General features: G+C 39.2%; 1 protein-coding gene across 6 annotated transcripts in view; it reads right to left on the bottom strand.

The window, feature by feature from the left end:
• Positions 1-13886, bottom strand: part of RAPGEF2 (Rap guanine nucleotide exchange factor 2) — a 157131-nt gene that overhangs the window by 51463 nt on the left and 91782 nt on the right. Inside the window, exon 1 of one of the 6 annotated variants that reach the window (XM_082237172.1) lies at positions 12059-12201. The exons of 4 other annotated variants lie outside the window; for them this stretch is intronic. In XM_082237172.1, coding sequence (XP_082093298.1) covers positions 12059-12112 — 54 coding nt within the window. In that variant the 5' untranslated portion in view covers positions 12113-12201. Of the gene's footprint in view, positions 1-11176; positions 11678-12058; positions 12202-13886 lie in introns of those variants that run through there. One more of the 6 variants, XM_082237171.1, reaches the window with a different exon arrangement.

Genomic DNA, 13886 nt, shown 5'->3' with positions numbered 1-13886 from the left:
TTATAGACATGCTGCACAAGGACATGCCCACCATAGTGTTAAATCTAACAGACAGTTTACACTAGAATGTAACTAATTAATCCTTTATGTTTGTATAGTTTTAGACAGCATGGAGTAGTTACTATAATTTCACATATATACCCTCCCACATCTGCTCTACAAACAAACTGTGGGGAAATATGCTACCCGTAAAGATCAGTGGACACACCAACTAAACTGCTCATTTACATAATAAGCATTATTTCATAGCTTTTGTTCATATATTACAGAAATAAGGGTAATTTCCAACAACACCTTCATGGGTCAAGGAAAAACTAAGTTACAAGTCAGGTGTGTGCGCACGCACGCACGCACGCACAGACACACATTCAAGATTCATAATATATCTGGAAATAGGCAACTTAAGACAACAAATCTAGATGATGATTTATTCTCAAAAAAGAGGTATGTGTTAGAATAAAAAATGATTTCAAATACAAAGTATTACAACAACTGCATTAGTATCAATTGTTGGTGCCCTATGTGAAATAAGTTAGCAGGGACTAAAACTTTTCCTGTACTTACTCCAACTTTACAGAACAATCTTCTAAAGTGCCCAATGAAATCAAGGAGTACCTGTTGCTATAGCTGCTTTGACGCTAAACAGGTATGGTTTGATTGATGCTAGGCTGGGAAACCACAGGAAGCCACATTTAAGTTGTTCCAAGCTTCCAAAATAACACTGGAACCCATGTAAAGTAAATAGCATGATTGTCAGGCTATGGCTGACAAATAAAATGGCTAATTTTGGGTCTTGACCTCACTGGCTAAAAAGACCTTCATTATTGTCATTGTACCCTTTACTGGCACCACTTGCTTCATACAACCGATTGCCTATGCTAAATGGAACCTATTAACCTTTTAACATATAAGATGCTAAGCAAACATAGAAACCATAGGAACCATAGAATTCTCCTATCATCTACTTCTAGGGTATTAGAGGAGTTCTTATATTCAAGTGCACATGTTCAGCTACAATCAAATGGAGTTAAGCAGCTTCCAACCTCTGTGCTGGATTATTGCATCTGAGTTTGTGTATAGTAATCTGTTTCTTGTGATTTATTATTCACTGTTTTCCAATTAATCATCTCCCTGGAATCCTGAGATCAAGCAATTGTCTCTATGTATTATTGAAAAAAAAATCCTTATTGGCCAGGTATTATAAAGTCATATTTTACAGTGGGAAACATAAAGATAAATGTTATGAAACACATCTCAAAAAGTCATTAACAGAGCTTTTTTGAGATCCTCCAATGCCTTTACAAAGAGAAAGTGATGACGTGGGCAGGTATCATAGCATTCTAAAAAGCGACAAGTGATGTTTGAAAAATGAGGTGGAAGCAGTATAATCAGATCTGCTGGGAAAGGGAGTTCCTGGCCGAAGCTGCTGGACAGTGGAAAGGCATTAAAAAGCTCCAACTGGTATCCCATCGAGTTATTCTATGCAATCTACAGAGGTATTAACAATTAAAATATTAAATAAATAATGAGCAACTACAAGGGAAAGCTAAGGGTGGTATTCAACCAAGTTTTACTCAAACCCATTGAAGTTAATGGACCTAACTTAGTTACGTTCATTAATTTCAATGGGTTTCATCTGAGTAAAACTTAGTTCAATACCACCCTAAAATTGCAGCAAATAACTTATTTTGTAAAACTCACTTTGAAATAAATTTGTTTATCAATAAATAAACATACCTGTATTTCTTATCATTAAAAAGTTTCTAAATTTAGATTGCAACAATCTGACTGTGGATGGAAACAGGAAAGGGCCTCTCTTTTAATTCTTGCACTGTAGGCAGGGCATCCAAGCATGCTATTGCAGCCCAGCCTTAACAGCCTGTGTGAACAGGTACATACATTACGGGCTCCACAGGTCACCTGGATCCTACCAAGTTGAAAGCTACAGTACCCCTGATGGCCATCTGTTGTTAATCTGGAGATCCCATAAACACTAGTGTTTATCAGCCAATTCTTGGCCAACACACCAAAGTTAATTGGGTCCTTTAACCAGGGGTCAAAATTTGCTCATTAGCAACTCAGTTCAATGGGGATTAAACATGACCAGTAATAAAGACCACAGATTCAAGTCTAGAACTAAAATGAATCAGTCAGTTTATTGGTGTCCAATGCTTCTTTCAAAGCATATTATTATCTCTATACGGAAGATAATGATACTCTGAACTTTGAATCACAGCATAGGAACATAAAAACAATGTAGTACTGCAAAAAGAAAATATACTAAGAATTGTATAAGAACAACATTAAAATAACTTTAAGAAAGCAATCCATCAGAGTTTATTTCCTTTCTTAATTGACGATTTGGCCTCCTTTTGACTTATTCCAGCCCATCAAGTTGTGAAACAGAATTTCTCACATATTAGCATTTTGGAATAAAGTTCAGTTACCCATCCATGGCTGTGAGCCAGGATCCTGTGGGTTTCAGCTGAGTGAAAACACATGAAGCAAAGCTGAACAGACAGCAAGTGGAGGGAGTTGGGGAGAATGTTTCTTTGTAAAAATATGATGCTGTTTTTAAATTTACCATCATCTAAGATGCTGTGTTAGAAACTGAGATATGAAAGCTAAAAGCTAAATGGCACCTTAAGCCTAGATTATGGATGCAACAATGGAATGTCTAGGCACACCTTTTTATAACAAAAAAAAAGCTGAAAATGAATGAACTGCAGCTAAAATATTAATTTTTCACATGGTCCTTCACCTGCCCACCCCCCTAATATTCTTAAGAGGGTATCTTCTCCAGCCTTCAGAGATTAGTTGGAATTGGGGAGGCAGAAAAAGGTCCTCCTTTCCTTCTAACTCTGCAATTTTAATCTGAAATCTTGAGCGCAGTACTGCACTCAGAGCTCAGAAACTGCTCACGCTAATGAAATTCCCTGTTGCAAGATGTGCCTAGAACAATGGGAGTTTCAAGCACTGCTCACATGACTACTGAGAATCAGCAAAAGTTCCCAATCAGCAAAAAGCATGTCGAAATGTTGCAAAGCTTATTTTCTTTCATCCATTTTGATCCATCATGGCTGCTCTACTGTTTGTTGAAAATTGCTGTAGTTGATTGTTATGTACTTAGTTGGGTTCTGAGTAACATCTGCAGGGTAATTGTACAGAGATATGAGCATCATTTTCCTCTGTCTGCAAACTACCCAAGTGGTGCAGGGAAGGTACCTAAGCATTGCTGTCAATGTCTCTAATTTGAGATGGATGGTGCCTTAGCATTACCATTGGCTATTTGAAAAGGAGCTGTGAATATAGGCATGTTTTTAAGATTATCAATTCTGGCAGAAGTAAAAACTAGGCAAATTTGCTTTAGTTTAAAAATACTATCTCACCAAATATTTTTCCTACATCTACAATGAGTTTCCTATTTTCCTGTAGTAGTAAAAGTAGGAGGAACACAAATCTGTTCATTAATGCATTGCATTGCCTGTTTTTTTTAGTATATGCCTAGCAGAACAACATTGTCTGGCAAACATCCTCTGCCAAGGAAAATGGCAAGAACATTGATTTCCACGTATCTATTTATTTAAAAACCACCCTTCAAGAGATTCAAGATAGTATAGAAAAGAGCAAATAAAAGCTAATTCAGAAATATATAGATGCAATTGTAAACCAACAAATAAATATAAAGGACAATAATGCATCAACAACAATTAAAACCTAAAAAGGCAAAGATAATCTAAAATGAAGACATGAGTTTACTGGTATGGGAAGAGACATTCCTTCAAGTATTTAGCCCAAACCAGTTAAGACTTTTTAAGGTAAATATAGCATCTTAAGTTGGGTTCAGAAGTAAATAGAGTACCAATGACATAACGCATGGTTGTGATTCAACATTTGTGTGCACTATAGGGATGTGTTACATTTCTTCAGCATGACAAGTTTTAACTGCCAAATTGATAGCCCAACTCTTATATGGTGTTCAGATTTTGATTTTGAATTCAAGTGTTGAAAAAGTTTGTTCAAAGCTCTTAAGGGCTATGTTTGGTGTCCCAAACTATGTATCAGCAGCGGCAGTCCTGAGCTTAGAGATGAGGTTTGAATTCTAGAGTGAAGAGAGGAGGCAGAGATTAGCTCTGACTAGAAGGTCAGATAATTATTTTCCCCACCCTTCAGGAACCAAATTGCAAAGGTGAATGGGGACTTACCATAAGTCAGTCCCGGGCTATCACAATGATGTTGGGTAACTCTTTTTGCCCGCATGGACACCAATGATCAACTGATTGCTGGGTCTTGTGAAGCCCCTTGCAAAACACTCAGCAATATCCAACACAGATGATTGTCAAGTCATGCAAACCACTGTGCACAGCACTCTGTACAAAGCTGTGTTGCTGATTGGTGTTGCATGCAAACACATAATAATAATAATAATAATAATAATAATAATAATAATAATGATAGCTTACATGCTGCCCATCTGACTGGGTTGCCCCAGTCACTCTGGGCGGCTCCCAACAAAAAACAGTGAAAAAAAATACAACATCAAACACTAAAAACTTCCCTGAACAGAGCTGCCTTCAGATGACCCAAGTATTTACATACACCACAATCTGATGCCATATTTAACATCAGATGCAGGGCAGGTAGTTGTGTCTTGGTTGAAGTGTCTTCATAGGCTAAATGGGAAGACCTAGCAGAACCATGTAGGGCCACAAGCCAGAGGTTTCTTGCCCCTGCTACAGAGTCAAAAATTCAGTGCTAATGTCCCCCTATTATCTCACACAGCTACCTATCTTCGGTTCATGTAGACCAGTTTGCAAGTACATAGATGAAGTTGCTAAGTAACAAAATGTTACGGTTTCTCTGTCACAGCTTCAAGCTAGATCTTTTATTAAATAAATAGGCTTCCAAAACCTATTTCGATAGTCAAGACGACTTGTTCAGCTTTGGTATTTGGCATTTCCAGTACATCTGTTAATTCTCAGACAAAATATCCACTGAACTTAAGCATAACAAAATACAGGAGGGCATTCCTATCCTGCATGTTTCAGTGTGATACCTTCAGCTCTTATGGAGAGGATATTTAGGGTAACACCCTACTCTTATAAGTGATGTCTGTCTTCCTCAGAAGAAATAGAAACCTTCATCCATGTTTTGTAACTTTTATAGAGGTCTCCGGAAAGAGTTGATTGATTCAGTAACCATTTTGTATCTTTGAAGATTGCCTGCACATTACATTTCTCTTCTCTCTGATACAAATAAGAGTATTACAGGATCTAAATTCCTGTCGAGAGAAATGAAGACATGAGGTAATATCTTACCTAAACCAATGTGACCTTACTTTCCATAACATACAATACACCTATTTGACCTTATTTGCATGTTAATAGATGCAAAAGTTTTATTGTGAGGTCTCTTGACAACTACTCAATGTAGTTGTAGATGGAGTATTAATTCTTTGTCTGTACCCATCAGAATTAAACCAGCTGAGCTCTGAACTAATCAAAGCTTCTGGGTCATCTTTAATGAGCAAGCCATAAATGTATGCAGACGACTGCAATAAAATTATATGTTGAAAGCAGTTTGGATCATAGGTGCCCCTGAACTTGCTAATGTGGCTGTGAAGTAAATGAGTAAGTTAAGAGAAGGCTCCCATGAAACTCCACTCAACAGCAGCTGAATCCAAAAGAAGCAGCCATCCTGTGGAAACCTAACCTGAAGAGCAGAGAGCCGATAGTCACCCAGAATGACCCCACAGTTGCATCAGTGCTGCATAAATCTATTTATTTAGCAGTTTTAGCCACAACTGAGGACACTGTGACTAGCTGGGTCAATGAAGCTTTCGACTTACTAAACAGATGCCTCACCCTACCTACAACAAACTATTTTGGAAGCACACCAGAGTTCAAACACAATGTATAAGGAGGTCTGAAGACCCGCCATTTATAAGGAATGATGTTAAGAGTAGAAATCCCAATGAACTTCTCCATGTTTGGGCTCAGAAAGAGATGGTAGTTCTTTAAGCCCACATATTTTCCAGTTCAATTAAAATCTGTGCTAAACAAACCAAGTAAGTTTGTGCACCACCTACCCACCTGCCCCCCTTACTACCAAGACATCCTTCCTGTCTGCCCTTCACCCCCAAGATCCAGTAGTAGCAGCCGTACATGGAAAGGGGAATTAGGTCTGTCCCTCTCTCCATGCTTTCTGTCCACCTAATACTCTGCAACCTCCAAGACAAAAAGCAGTGGCCATGAGGAAGAGATAGCATGCCTTTCTCACTACCAAATCAATAAATTATAAGTATGTAAGATTGTATTTTGGACAAAAGAGATGAGTAAATGGGTTGACTAACAGCCTTCCTGCAATTCCCTAAGTGAGTCTGTTGCCTTCAGGTGCACTGTCCTACTGACATCAACACTGGCAACAGGACAGTGCACCTGAAGGCAACAGACTCACTTAGGGAATTGCAGGAAGGCTGTGAGGCACACATTGCTTTGTCCTTCAACATGCATTGCTTCTCTCTGCCTCCCATCACCTGCCACCTGAGGCAGTTACCTCACGCTGGTCTGAACTTCCAATATTTGTTCTTCTGGGGGGGGGAGTCCCATCCCCTCTGCCATGTAAATGCACATGTTCACAATTTTGCATGCCTAAAAACCCCACCAACATTTTACATCATTGCAGATTAGTTCAGCTCACCAACATACAATAGCTTAGTTTTGTATTCCCAAGACAATATAATGCAAATTTACTGAAGCAAACTTGCATGAGCATTAGTATATAAACGATAGAAGCATTACGTAAGGCTAAAAAGGGTGAAACCTCAAAAGGTTGTGGAAGGCAAAAAAATTTTTATTTTACAGCATACTGTGTCTAGTGCATTTCAGCTCATCACCCCTGGAACAACATGCATAAAAGAATGCATTCTAAGTGAACTGCAATGTGGAATAAGATCTGCTGGCTCCTGAAGAGGCTGGCATGCTGAAATGATAGGGAATACTATATTATTTTGCTTCCAGCATTGTTCCGGGTCTTCAGAGATTCCTCTTTGGTGGGACGGGAAGCTTCTTGTCCCTTAGGTGCCACCCATCTCTTTTTTCTGTTGGCGTTATGAATAAACTAAGTGGCACAATCATTGCAAAGTTGCTTTGAGACAGTTTAACCTGGCCAGTTTGTTTTAAATCAGGGTGAGGAACCTATGGCCCAAGAGCCAAAGTCTCTCCACAGGCCTGCTTCATGTCCTCCTTGGGTATTTTTGCCTGAAAGGAATGTGTCCTTGAGCTCTGATAATGCCTCTTACTTCTCTGGATGGAAGATTGTGTGTGTGCACGTGTGCGAGCGCATGTGCCTACTGTACAAGGGTAAAATTTGTGTGTATTGCTCTGCCCAGTGTTGCCTTTACCTTCCTCTGGCATGAAGTTTGTCTAGAAGAGAATGTGGCCCTCAGAATGAAAAAGTTTCTCCACCTCTGTTCAAAACGGAGCTAAACAATTTGATATAAACAAACAAAAAACTCCAAAGAGCTGTGTCACCAAGCTTCTCTCTCTCTCTCTTTGCATCCAAACACCTGCAGGAAAGGCCCATGAGTGCCACTAATATTTGGGTGCCTGAGAGAAGCTTAATATCCATATTACCTTCCAAACTACTATAGGACAAAAATTCTTATTTGAATGAGTGTCATGTATGTCACAAATAATGGAAGGGGGAATGTGTTAATTCAGTGCTAGTAGACTATTTAAGCGTATTTTACTAGTTTCCCTTAAAGAAGTTCTTACTCCTCCCCTCAGAAAAACAAACTGTTTAGCAACTAACTAACTTAAAGATAAAAGGGACGCGGGTGGCGCTGTGGGTAAAACCTCAGCGCCTAGGGCTTGCCGATCGCATGGTCGGTGGTTCGAATCCCCGCGGCGGGGTGAGCTCCCGTCGTTCGGTCCCAGCTCCTGCCCACCTAGCAGTTCGAAAGCACTCCTAAGTGCAAGTAGATAAATAGGTACCGCTTTCTAGCAGGAAGGTAAATGGCGTTTCCGTGTGCTGCGCTGGTGCCAGCTCGCCAGAGCAGCTTCGTCACGCTGGCCACGTGACCCGGAAGTGTCTCCGGACAGCGCTGGCCCCCGGCCTCTTAAGTGAGATGGGCACACAACCCTAGAGTCGGACATGACTGGCCCGTAAGGGCAGGGGTACCTTTACCTTAACTTAAAGATTGTTACTACGAACAGACCAACCAGGAAAAAGGCCACTAACAACGGAAAACATGTTTACAGGATTGCAGGACCTGACCCATCCACTAGCCAACTGGGATAAGGTTAAGGAGATACAAGTAATTGAAGAATAGTTTACTAGTTTGCTAATTTGGAAAATTAAGCCTACTGTATTTGGGCATACATGACACAGACTCTATGGAGATTCCAAAAATCTGACAAGGCCAGAGTTTAAATTCTCAACCTAGAGTAGCAATTTACAAATATTCTGGAAGATGAAATAGAGCATTTAGAAAATCAAGAAATAGTAGTATTGCTAATTCCAGTTCAATAACACCTAGGTGGTATTCAACTAGGTTTTACACAGAGTAGGCTTATTGAATTTATGGGACCTAACCTACCCATGGTAATTTATTTCAATGAGACTGATTAAAACTTAGTTGAAGATAGATAGATGATTGATAGATAGATAGATAGATAGATAGATAAAATTTCATTGCTGTCCCTGTTCAACCATGTCTAAGTTTGAATGAGAAATTGTGCTGATATATATTTAGAAAATCAATGCAGCCTCAGTCCTTCCCTAGTCTTGCTGGTGCTATGCTCCTGGGAGATAAACCATGGTTTGGCTTAGTATTACATCTGAACCTAAGCTTGTGCTTTATCTCATTCCAAACCACAGCTGTTCTCCTCCACCTATTGGCTCTCCTCCTCAAAATATGAACCTGCAGCAACCAATTTACATGAGGGCAGGGGGAATCAATGCTCCTCAGCTGGCTTCTACTAATGTCCATTTATAGTATTTATTTCCAATCTCTTTCCGCTTTCAAGAAGCTGATGGCTGACAACAGTAGATAATGCCATGAAACAGAAAACAGTTTATTAAACACATTAAAAACAATACAACTCAGAAAAAGGAAGTTAAACAGCTGCTTGGACAGAACCAGCAGCAATTATCACACACATGTGTCTAAATAAAAAATGTTTTCACACTTCTAAAATAATAGAGTTAGAATCTAGCAACTGCTTATTCATGAAGAAGTTCCAAAACAAGGGTGCCATGTTCTTGAAATTTGACGTCACAGATAGATATAATCCAGAGCATGACATTTCTCCAGCTCACCTCCATCAGTTCACAGAGGACTGTATAATTTCATTAGGTGGAATCCAAATGGTGCCCATGCACTCGTGCAAAAGCTTTTGATCCAGTGGGCACCTCCGCTTACTAAAAGAGAGGTGAAGTGATTTGAACCAATTTGCAATTCCCTTTATGGACCTCCATACCACTTTCTACCTTGCTATGGAATGCTCCTTGACTCCCTCAAGCTGGGGAATGCATGAGATACTGGCAAAAAAGCCCCTCCCCTCTTCTTCCATTAATGGAGGCATCAACTGAATTAAAAGTCCTTCTGTGAGTGCAAGGGCACCAAATGAATGCCACTCATTAAGTTTTTCACCCTACACTAATATGCTGTGTTTGGGGTGGAATGGTCTTACGACAACTCAGAGCAGAGAATGATTACCTAAGATCTTGAATAATCTAAATGTTTGTTTTACACATCTAAAGTCACTGTATATTACTTTTGTAATGTTAACAACCACCTGATTCATGACCTAAATATTATATTGTATACACGCACACAAATTTTAATATCCACGTATGTCTCCATCTCACATGTATGAAACTTTCACGCACACTTATGCACATTCTCACATGTGTCAAAAACTTCTTGCTTCATATAAGTCCCAGTGTGACTTCATGAGGATTAAGAAAAACAAGTAATGTGAAGAGTGAAGCATGTCTGCACACCTTAGTACTCGGGCCTGAGATGTATATTTTTAGGGCCCACCTTATTTTGTGATTGCAAGTTGTTTTAAGCTCTTTTTAACATTGTGTTTTAATTGTTGCAACCCACCCTGGGATGATAGAGTGTATAATAATAATAAAAATAAAAATAATAATAATTTGCAAAATCCACACTTGCACACTTCTCAACAACAACAAAAATTTAAACAGAATTCACTGGTAACCATAAATATTTATGTAATAGTAACGCCTGAGGAGTTAGTATACAGTTATATATTTTTTAATGGTTTTGTAAGACTTAAAAAACAAATCTAGGCCACAATTCAGACAGCCATGCAAGAAGACTGGCACCACCCAAAGGGGTTTTTGACCTCTATTTCTCAAGCAGCAGCCTCCTGCACATCATGGCAAACTGCTTTAGAAACTCAGGGGAATTTCCAAAGCAGTTTGATCAATGCGGCATTGGGGGTGGGGCAGGGAAGGGGGGGAATCTGCCATTCAAATAAAAAACAAAAAAGACAGATGCCCAGCTGGGTACACCTAACAGCTCTCTAGATCGTGGCCTGAAATCTTTGGCATTCAAGGCCCACACTTCTAAAGATTTTCTATTTTGCCTATGAATGCTATTTTCACAAACAAGGAACAGTACCTTCCTATGGGATTACAGCATGACAGAGGTGTAGTTGGCCCGTGGGATTAATTAAAAGGGCTAGCATTTATTGCTTGCTCCTTTTAAATTGTTCCCATTTTCGTTAAACATTACTGCTTTTTAAGTTGGTCATGGTATGCCAAACCAAAATGGCACAGACCTTTCATGCAAATACAGGATAATATTGGTTACAGAAGTATTTGACATCACTATACGCCTTCAAGAAATCTTAACTTTGTATTTCTTTTCAAGTCAGAAGTTAGCTGAAACATACTCTATAGAAAGTATAATATTTCAAAGTTCTCTATTTAGAAACAAGCAACTTCCATATTTTAAAACATGAAATACCAAAGTATTAAATCACAACTGACACCACGGCAGGCATCTGTTTTTCTACTACAATTTAACAGCCCCATTATATTCACAATCAAAGCAAAATGAGCATGTATACAGGCAGTTACAATCTAAAATGAAATTTAACGAAAGCCTGTTCCCAAAATAAGCAGAATTTGCTATACTTACTGAATGTTTCTCCTGCTGGCCCATAACTCCATGGTTAGCTGGGATTGCAAGAGGTTTCATAATGAACAAACATATGCTGAACTGAATTTACACATCATGTACCAATTTCTCATGGATAGCAAATCATCCTCTACTGCATTAAACTAAACAAACAAAAACCAAGGGAAAAACCAAGCCAAGAGCTCAAAGTGCCGTTCACAAAATCTCTCACACTTGTAGTGCAGAAAAGCAATCCAAACAGCAGCAATTGTCTCCATTTTTATAACACTCGAAGTCTTAAGCGTGCAAGGATGTAAAGTGCCTGGCAACACCATACATATCCAGCATTCTTCTACAAGAACGAGAGCATTCCCTGAGAGCGAAAGGGAGGAAAAAGGGGGGGGGGAGAGAAAAGCTAAAATGGCTGACTGCACACAGACTCCCTCAAAAAAGCTTAATACAGTATTATATTAGTAAGGGTGCGGGAACCAGCTTCCTGCATTCAGCCAAGCATTGTTAATACTCCTGTTTAATTTGCAATCACAGTAATAAAGAGCCCCTCACCCCCATTAAAAAAATTAAAAATCAGGGCAGAGCATGTGAATAGGGACCTCCCCTCTGGCTGCTAATGATGCTGACAGGGTGACCAGTGATCTCTGTTCCACTCAACTAACCAAGTTCGCACAATTAATCCAAGCGGCATGACATTGACGGACATTTAATTTAATGATGCCTGTCCCTTACATTCAAAGAAACCATGCCTACCATCAAGAGAGTCACTAAGGGGAAAAAACAAAAAAACCCAAACAAACCAAAAACACCAAAGGCACATACACAGAGAAAAACCTAGAGAATCATGAGTCTGAATGTAATACGCCAATATAATTACGTTATTGTGCTTACTTTGGAAGACCATGGCTGCAGGCAGTTGGCATAGCAACGCACAAGGAAAGCCATTTCCTGGGTAGAAAGAACGCTTCCTTTTCTAAATAAAAAATTCCTCTTAGGATACAAACGGCATTGCTGCTTCCTGCAGAAAGCAAAGACACTGTAGTCTGTCTCTTAACCTGCACACAGGCACACTCAATGCAGTTCTAATGATGTAAGTGGATCTCTCTCTGCCTCCCTCCCTCTCCCCCTATACATCGAAATATTCAACTCAAATGGAAGACACATTCCTTGCGGCTTGCCCCCTCGGCTGCTTAACTATTTCACTCATTAAGGTACAGATGGACAATTCAGATAGAGTAACAAGCGCTTGCCTGTATTATGTCAGCTTCTGTAGGTCAAGCAAATCCCAAAGGGGAAGGAATCCATTGATTGCTGGCTCCAATGAATATCACTGAAGGCAGGGTGGGAATAAGGAGAAAGACTTACTTGAACAGGCTCTGAACTAAATATCATTTTTCACCAAGGTGAATATAAAGCAATGGTGTTTGCTGCCACCTCCTCCCCCACCCAAAAATAATGTTGCGGCAAAGCTGTAAATATCTCTATCAACTGCTTAATAATGGCATACTTGACAAGCTTTCATGGGCACACAGGTATGATACTGTTCAGGCTTAGGTAACTGAAAGGTGCATAGCTGTGAATTTTCACAATCCTCCGCTGAAATTTGTTTAAATAAAGTCTGCAGTTTGCCACACAGGTCAAACATGTAGTTTCCATCAAAAGAGGTGTACAGTTCACAGAATATAGCACTGGAATAGGCAGGCAGGCTCTAAATTTGTACATATACAACATGTCTCTTGAAGGTAGTATTTCATTTTTAAAATGGAGAAATTAACCTAGCCACTCCCATGTAAAACTAGCTCTGTCACCACAGCATTATGGCACATGAACTAAGCTGAAGGGCATACTCCAGCCAAAAAAAGCACAAAGCCCTGCTACATTACAAGCAACACACTTCCACGATGTTTTTATGCAAGTCATCAGTGAGAAAAATAAGAAAGACTTTTTGCCATCAATTTTTTATCATGAAAATCTGACCTTTTTACACTTACAATGCATTCCTGGTATTCAAGCCCATGTGCACACACAACTTGGGAGAGAAAGGCAGGGAAAGAATGCTCATTTCTGCTACTACAGTAACAAAAATCAAACAGACGACAAGAACTTTAAATATATATTTATGAACAATATAGAAAAGTGACAGAGACAGAGGCTGCAGCTGTTTCTACCAGACACATGCATTCTCAGTTGGTTAATTTAATCTGTCATACAGTAATGCTTTCCTGTGCTGACTGCAGGTCAAAGCTCACTTGGCAGACCAAAAGGTGATTCTCTAAAAGTCTATTTTTATAAAGCCATAGAATTCTTTAAAAAACAAAAACAAGCACCACCACTAAACCATATTTTAAAGTTTTGGATCATTCATTTTTAGGATTGAGTATACCATAATAATCTGTCCTGTATTCTTTTTAAAACACATTAAAATATGTTTCCTTAGAATGGAAATCTAGAATAAGACTAATATGGGACCGCAGGTTTTTCTGCAGGGTTCAACCATGGAAAAACTGCCTTTATGCATGTGTATTCACACATGCAAGAGTATTTTTGAAAGCATTTTACAGTATTGTGGGAGCTGATAGCACTCATTTGAAGCAGTGGTCTTCAAATTTATTTTTAGCTGTAGCCAAAGAACAAATGTGGATACGTTTGTCACCCTCCCACCATCACTGTTTATTCCGACTGCAAATCTTTTCCATTTAAACATATAAAAGAAAGCAAA

The sequence above is a fragment of the Podarcis vaucheri genome (assembly GCF_965113315.1).
Source record: "Podarcis vaucheri genome assembly, chromosome: 9".
NCBI classification, from domain to species: Eukaryota; Metazoa; Chordata; class Lepidosauria; order Squamata; family Lacertidae; genus Podarcis; species Podarcis vaucheri.
Note: the sequence above shows the minus strand (reverse complement) of the source record. Positions and strands in the feature narration are given on the sequence as shown.